Source organism: Epinephelus fuscoguttatus, linkage group LG7 (assembly GCF_011397635.1).
Source record: "Epinephelus fuscoguttatus linkage group LG7, E.fuscoguttatus.final_Chr_v1".
Taxonomy (NCBI): domain Eukaryota; kingdom Metazoa; phylum Chordata; class Actinopteri; order Perciformes; family Serranidae; genus Epinephelus; species Epinephelus fuscoguttatus.
Genome location: NC_064758.1, coordinates 31149130 through 31156387, shown reverse-complemented (window position 1 = coordinate 31156387; position 7258 = coordinate 31149130). Strand labels below are relative to the sequence as shown.

General features: G+C 42.4%; 1 protein-coding gene across 1 annotated transcript; it reads right to left on the bottom strand.

The window, feature by feature from the left end:
* Nucleotides 1-656: 656 nt before the first annotated feature.
* Nucleotides 657-5100, bottom strand: tnnc1a (troponin C type 1a (slow)). Its single transcript, XM_049581236.1, has 6 exons — nt 4974-5100; nt 3585-3615; nt 2937-3083; nt 2183-2297; nt 1517-1653; nt 657-1355 (listed from the first exon to the last, which is right to left on the bottom strand). Exons 1-6 carry the CDS (start codon nt 4995-4997, stop codon nt 1324-1326), a joined length of 486 nt encoding a protein of 161 aa, XP_049437193.1. The 5' UTR covers nt 4998-5100; the 3' UTR covers nt 657-1323.
* Between the last annotated feature and the right edge of the window lie 2158 nt (nt 5101-7258).

Here is a 7258-nt window from a genome sequence, read left to right as displayed (position 1 = left end):
TTCTTATTGTTTAAGTATTAAATGACTCTTTCTGCTCTAACTGTCCTGATACTTTCGTGCGCGAACACTCGTGTCAAAATGAAAGCTGCTTTAACAATAGCACTGTTATCTCTTTGTAGTTAAATAGCATTCTTAATAAGGACAAAGGCATCTGATTGTCAACTGGTGTCGGTCAATCCAGATCCCCTAACATGGGCACTAACATGATTAGACATAAATAGCTCCTGTCTCAATAGACTGTGTAACTAGACACTTACACAGCAACCATGTGAATAGTTCACATGCCGCAGACAAGAGCCACTACAGAATACAAATCGCACAGATAAATCAAAATTCACGGTAGACAGCACCGTTTCACACAGAAGTATCTTGTTTTGAGGTCGCATCAGTGATATTTCGGGCTTCCTTTGCTTGTTTATTTGCTGTGTGAACAGCAGGGCAGGGCACAGAGGCACACATGTGACCAGCCTGTAAAACACAAAGACCAGCAAGGCAAATCAGGAATGAGACAGTAAAATAAATGTTGTTTGCTCCTAGCTGAAAAGCACTGACCTGAGGCCAAAGACCAAACTCTTCTGAAGAGTCTCAACTCTGTTCTTAAAGTGAATATTATGAGACACTGAAATAAGTAAAGAAAATGGACAGAAAGACTGCTCTGACAAATGCATCTTGTTTATTACATGAGTGCACATTCCAAACAGACTTCTCATGTAGAAATGTGCCGGTGTTTCAGCGGCATGAGAGGAGGATAAAAAGTCCTGAGGGTATCTTAAACATACAGAAATGTACACTGCATGCACACCAGAACATGTACAGTATACAAACTGGATCCAGTACATGGCTCTGACAGTGTGATAAGTCTACCAGAGCCTGGTGTAAAACTATGTTGACTCATGAATATGTTCTGCTTTGTGCACACATACATTTTCTGCCCAGCTAAACAATATCAGCCTCTCAGTAAGAAGATCTGTAAACTGGCTGTGTCACTTCAGAGATAAGATTTAGTCGGAAATAAACACAAACTTGATATTTCGCACAGCCAAACTTGTCTGCTGTGTGGCCTGTGTAGAAAATATAAGTAATTTAGATACATTTACACAAATTCTGTATACATGGGCACCAAAAAGTAGTTACAAACTGTATTTACAACGATGCAAGAGATGGTAGAAAAATACAGAAACATTCAGCTACAGTATTCGACTGAATCTTGCAAAGTCGTTCCATTGTTTGTATCATCCGAATCGGCTTCCGTTTTTTTCGCAGATGAGCGTGGAGTCACAGAGAAATACAAAAATAACACTCTGGATCTTCTCTTGTTCGGGATTACTCCACTCCTTTCATGAACTCCAAGAACTCTGTAGAGTTAAGGAAGACATAGTCAGCATCTGAGCCCACGACAAGACGCCTTTATCAAGCAAATGTCTTGGTTGGTGTGGATTTTGGTGGAGTGACAGATCAGAGAATTTGCTCTACATATTCATTTCACTCTCACTTTCACACATTTCAAACCTCTCACCATCATAGTCAATTTTGCCGTCGTTGTTCTTGTCCCCGTCTTTCATCAGCTCCTCGATGTCGTCCTCGGTAATCGCCTCTCCTGTAGATTCCAGCATCATTTTCAGCTCATCCAGGTCAATGTAACCATCTGCGTTCCTGCACAATCAAAGGAGTGAAACACATCAGTGCACATAATAAAAACGTAAGTTGAGCTTCACAGATGGCAGCGGAGGAGGTGGTGTGTTTGTGTGTGACATGTGACTGATCATATCTTGCATTTAAGTGTTTGGGGAACCATCATTGTGAGAGCGAGAGCGAGAGGAGGGGAAAAAAAAGAAGTTTGTTCTTTGATGCTCAGACGAGGTGTCTGGCTTACATGGAGTGGGTGTTTGAAATATTCTGTGCTGTCAAAAAGGATTATGGAGCAAACTACATGCTGTACTCTACAGAGCTACTTGGCATTTTGTCAGTACACATAATTGCACACGGGGAGCATACTTTGCTGGAAGAGCAATTTTATTACTAGTCTGGTGATTTTCAGATGATAGCACCGTTTCGTCGTGGATATTTTGTCAAGTCTGCCATTAAGTTACATGATCTGTTCTGTTAGAAGAAAGTGCCTGTGAACCTAATTCTTCTAATTCAAGGAAACCAACTAGAAAGGGGGTTTGAACATGAAACTCACTTGTCAAACATGCGAAACAGCTCTGCCAGTTCTTCCTCTGATTTTCCTTTGCTGTCGTCCTTCATGCATCTCACCATCATGACCAGGAACTCATCAAAGTCCACCGTCCCACTCCCTGCAGACACAATGTACTTCATCACATCCGTTCAGTCCACACTGGATAGACTTTTATATTATCTAACCACCAGAACTCTAATGTTCTGCGTAAAGGCCCAATGTATAAGTATAATGTATCAAACCACAGCACTGGAACCTGCAATGACCCATACATTGATTCAAAGGTCTTTTAATATGGTCTAAGTTACAAATACTTTTGACTTATTTATACAGAGTTGTAATTTTCTTTCTAATCCCAAAGATATCTGTAATTCATATGGGCAAAAAATACAGATTGGGCCTTTAAACGTCTCTTTATGTGGCCTTAGTCATGCTATTTGACAACATGACATATACATTGAAGCTTTATCAAGCAAATGCAAGATGCTACTTTTTATGTTTCATCATGATATCACATGGAAAATTCAAGATGACTTGTGCATCATCTCATACGCACTTCCTTTTAATTCACCCTGACACATCTTGCTGAATGTAAGACCCCTTGACTATCATTTGACATTAAGTTCAGAGGCTTTGAACTGCACCACACGACTGGGCAATGATGGATCTGCCAGCTGCTGTGCAAGAGGAAGAGGTCGACGACAATGAACCGATCACTTAGTGTCTTGTACTGTAGCGCAGCAGCGATTTGATTTACCGTCTTCATCCACCTCGTCAATCATCTCCTGCAGCTCCTCTGGTGTGGGGTTCTGGCCCAGCATCCTCATCACCTTCCCCAGCTCCTTGGTGCTGATGCAGCCGTCCTCTGCATCTTGTACGAAGATGTCAAAGGCGGCCTTGAACTCTGTAGCGCCACAGGAGCAAACAGGGAAACAACGAGTGAATAGTGCATCACACTTTAAACATTACGCATAATGTGCAGATGATGACATGATTAATGCTCCAGCGTGTTGGATTTAGGGGCAGAAACTGTATGTAATATCCATAACTATGTTTTCATTGGATTATAATCACCTGACAATAAGAATTGTGTTTTCACTACTTTCAAATGAGCCATTTTTATCTACATACGGAGTGGGTTCTCTTCCATGAAGTCCACCATGTTGCTTCTACAGTAGCCCAGAATGGACAAATGAAACACTGGCTCTAGATAGGGACATTCGCGTTTTTGTTCTCCTACATGCTTGGCACAGGGGAAAGTTTCAGTTCTGCAACCTCACCACTAGATGCCACTAAATCCTACACACTGGACCTTTAATTCATATTTGATGAAAACATTTTTGATGACTTTTGATGCGTACATAATGAGATGTGTACAGTGTGAAAGAGTTTGTAATTTACGCACCATTTTTCTGTTCGTCTGTCAGCTGCTCAACCTGCAATAAGTAGAAAGTTGAAATGCTTTGGTTACCTGATTGTATGCACCAGTTTGGGTAATTAGTATATTCTGTACTGTCTGATTAAATTTCTTTGTTACTCTTAAATCATTATGCATTTCATACCAATGCTCAGATAAGCCATATGAAGTGTTTCACTTATAGAAATGGGTTATATCTTTCAGATACCAGCCTATGAGTTGGAATATCCCATCTAATTTGATAACATTTCAGTCAACAGATACTTCCAGACACTGGGTCATCCTTGACGAAACACAGAACCTATATGTCGTACGCGAGAGCCAGTAAGAGGAGGAGTTAAAAATAAACAGACAGGATCAGGAACCACAGATAAAGGACACAATACACAGTGCTTTAAATTAGCATAGCTGTGGATCTGGCCCAACAATGGAACAGTAATCCTGGAAAAGCTACCACGAATGAGAGAGGGAGACAGCTGCTTATGTAAGAGTTATTGTCTGTCGTCCACTATAAATTAAACACACACACATGCATTCATACACACACACACTTACACTCATCTGGTGATGATATATGAAAAAATCCACCTAAACAAACACATGTAATGCACATTCCTGCGTGTGTTTTTACTGTCTCAGCTGCACCGCTCACTTGGGGTGTGAGTGGACAGGACAGCCGGCTGACCATCCAGGCCGGAGGGGGACAGACAGCCACAGGCACACAGCTTTCGGGCTCCCAGATAATGCTGGAATTCAGCCGTGGGGGGTTTATCTAAACCTGAAGCCCTCCTCTGGCACCAGAGAACCACGGACGCAAAAGCGTCAACTGGCCAAAATTAGCCATGTGAAGTGGGACAGTTCCATTTGAAGTCATGAATGAAGCAGCACAATGCGGACCAGGGAGCTGTCCTGTCAGTGACCTCCTGAGTGGCTCCTATCAGCTCTGATTGGGCTGAAGTAGGAGAGCATCTAGAGACGTATATGGTGTCAAGGCTCTTTTGACATCAGCTGGTGATGGTGGCGATGTGCTGCGTAAGCCGCATCAACAGGGATTTGTCAACCATCCAAGTAATGTCAGATGTCAGATGAACAAACTGATGTGGGACTTTTTCACACAACAAATACACAAGAGCCAGAACGTTCCATATGACAGGCCACTTAAACAAGACAGTTTAAAAGTATATTCTAAATCTCTGATCGTATGTCACAAACTAATAATAAATGTTAGGGATTATGGTTTGTGATCCAAAACAATATCACCCTCATACCAGATTTAGTTCACACAAATTTTTTGGTGAGCATCCAACAAACTAAAATCCCTCCATCAGAGGAAGCCAACTGCACACTTTCTGCTGTATGAGTTGTGAGAGGACGTACCGCTGCCTTGTAGATGTCGTTCATGTTGGAGGCTCGTCTGCTGCCTGTCCTGACGGCGTCCTGGCACAGAGGAAGGAGGTACTGTCCAGCTCAGGGCAGGACACTGGCCTCATCCTGGGAGGGTTTTATAGCCGCAGCCTGGCGCTGTCTGGTCCCTCCCCAGGCGGACCAGCCTCCCCTCTGTTTGTGCCTCGGCGTGTGTCCACGAAATGTGTGTTTGTGTATGTGTGTCATTTGGCCAATCTGTCACAATCACCGGGCTCAGATAAAAATGCAGCAGCTCTTAGGGGGCATACTTTGGAATGGAATGAAGTGAAGGGGGCATGGTGAAGCCTAATCTCCAGGGAGGGGGCTATAGAGACACTCAACATTCCTCTAGACCTGGAGCAGAGACGCAGAGGGCTCAGGAGGTTGTGTGAGCATGTGTGTGTGTGTGTGTGTGTGTGTGTGTGTGTGTGTAGGGCGGGGGTGGCAGAGGAGGTAAGAGGGTGGAGGCCAGGATGGGACAGATGCAGGCTACAGCCAGCAGACCATGAAGGGAGGAGAGAGAAGGAGGGCAGATCTGTGGAGTCAGAGCAGAGGAAGGTGTGAGGGGTGTTTCTGTGGCTCAGGCAGACCTGATCATACAGACAGATATGTGCATGAGTGTGTGGAATACAGACTTCTATCATGGCAGACATTTTGACTTGTCATACTAGGAGACACACAGTGGTATGTAATATCATCAGTGATGGTTCCATTCCTTTTAAAGGAGCAGTGTGTGAGCTTTAGGTGGATTTAGTGGCATCGTGTGGTGAGGACGGCAGATTGCAACCAGCTTCTCCCACTTATGATTCCTTCACTGTTCATTGTTCACGAGGCACATTCATATATTGTTTACATATCTTATTTTGCTCTTTACATTATATTTGGAACTATTTAATGTCATGCACCTTACATTCAGGTAATGGGAGTTATGATTAATTTTGGCAGAGTGATATATATAAGATGTGAGAGGCCACTATTGTTGTCGATGTTCAGTTGTCCTACATTCTTGGATGAACATTAAAGTGGATTGAGTTACACGGAGAAGCTGCCCCCATGCTCTCACTTAACCCGCAGCCCTTTGAAAGTTAATTCAGTAACTAGTAAGTTTATGGGTAAGGCATGAGAGACAAACCTGTCTTACACGACCTTGGAAATGAGAAAACATGAATAGCCTTATCCAGAGCCAGTGTTTGGTTTGTCCATTCTTGGCTGCCGTAGGAACATGGTGGTGCAACATGGCAGACATTGTAGATATAAACAAGCTCATTCTAAGGTAACAAAAACATAACAGTTCTTATTTTCAGGTGATTATACACTAAAGAAAACACACTTATTCCATTATATTCCCTTCCTGCCAGTATATCCCCCTAAATCCTACACACTGGACCTTTAATATAACTCGATGATGCGATGACATGCTTGATGACATCAAAAATTCAAATTTTAGCACTGTAGTTTTTGGATTTCGGAAAGATGTTTTCATGATCACTAATATTTTTTGGGCTGTCCTACATCATAGAAATACCATTTATGAATTTTGAAAAAAGTAGTTCCCCTTTTAAGGCTTCTAGTAAGTACAACACTGGGGCCTTGGACCTGTAACACCTAAATGGAATGCAGCCATTGTTAATGTCACACCCGTGCTTTTACTACTATAACAGTAAAATAAAGGTTAAAATGTCTGCCATGGAAATGAACAATTAGGTGAGGCGAATCACCTCTTGTGAAGCTGACAGTATATTCTGATGTTGTAAGGTGTAGAGATAGAGACAAAAAATAAAGAGAAATTAAAGGACCAATTCACCCAAATGAAAAAAAAACAAACCATCATATTCTCCAACGTACCTCCAGACGTTTTGAGGTTTCCACCCCCATTCAAATACAACAAAAAAATCTCCACAAACATCTTTTTCTAGAGACAATATCAAACTGTTATTTATTATCAAAAAAAACCCACATTCATTTATTAATTTTCTATAACCGCTCATTCTGTCCGCGGGGGTGCTGGAGTCTATCCCAGCTGACATTGGGCAAGAAGCAGGGTACACCCTGGATAGGTCACCAGACTATCACAGGGCTGACACATAAAGACAGACAACCATTCACACTCACATTCACACCTCTGGACAATTTAGAGTCACCAATTAACCTGCATGTCTTTGGACTGTGGGAGGAAGCTGGAGTACCCAAAGAAAATCCACGCTGACAAGCAGAGAACATGCAAACTTCATACAAAAGGGTTCCCTCACCCTGGGGTT

Coding starts and splice junctions, on each gene's coding strand:
- tnnc1a (XM_049581236.1), bottom strand. CDS start 4,997: ATGAACGACATCTACAAGGCAGCG. Junction 1,654..2,182: donor CTGTTTCGCATGTTTGACAA/GTGAGTTTCATG, acceptor TTGATTGTGCAG/GAACGCAGATGGTTACATTG. Junction 1,356..1,516: donor CGGCAAAATTGACTATGATG/GTGAGAGGTTTG, acceptor TTAACTCTACAG/AGTTCTTGGAGTTCATGAAA.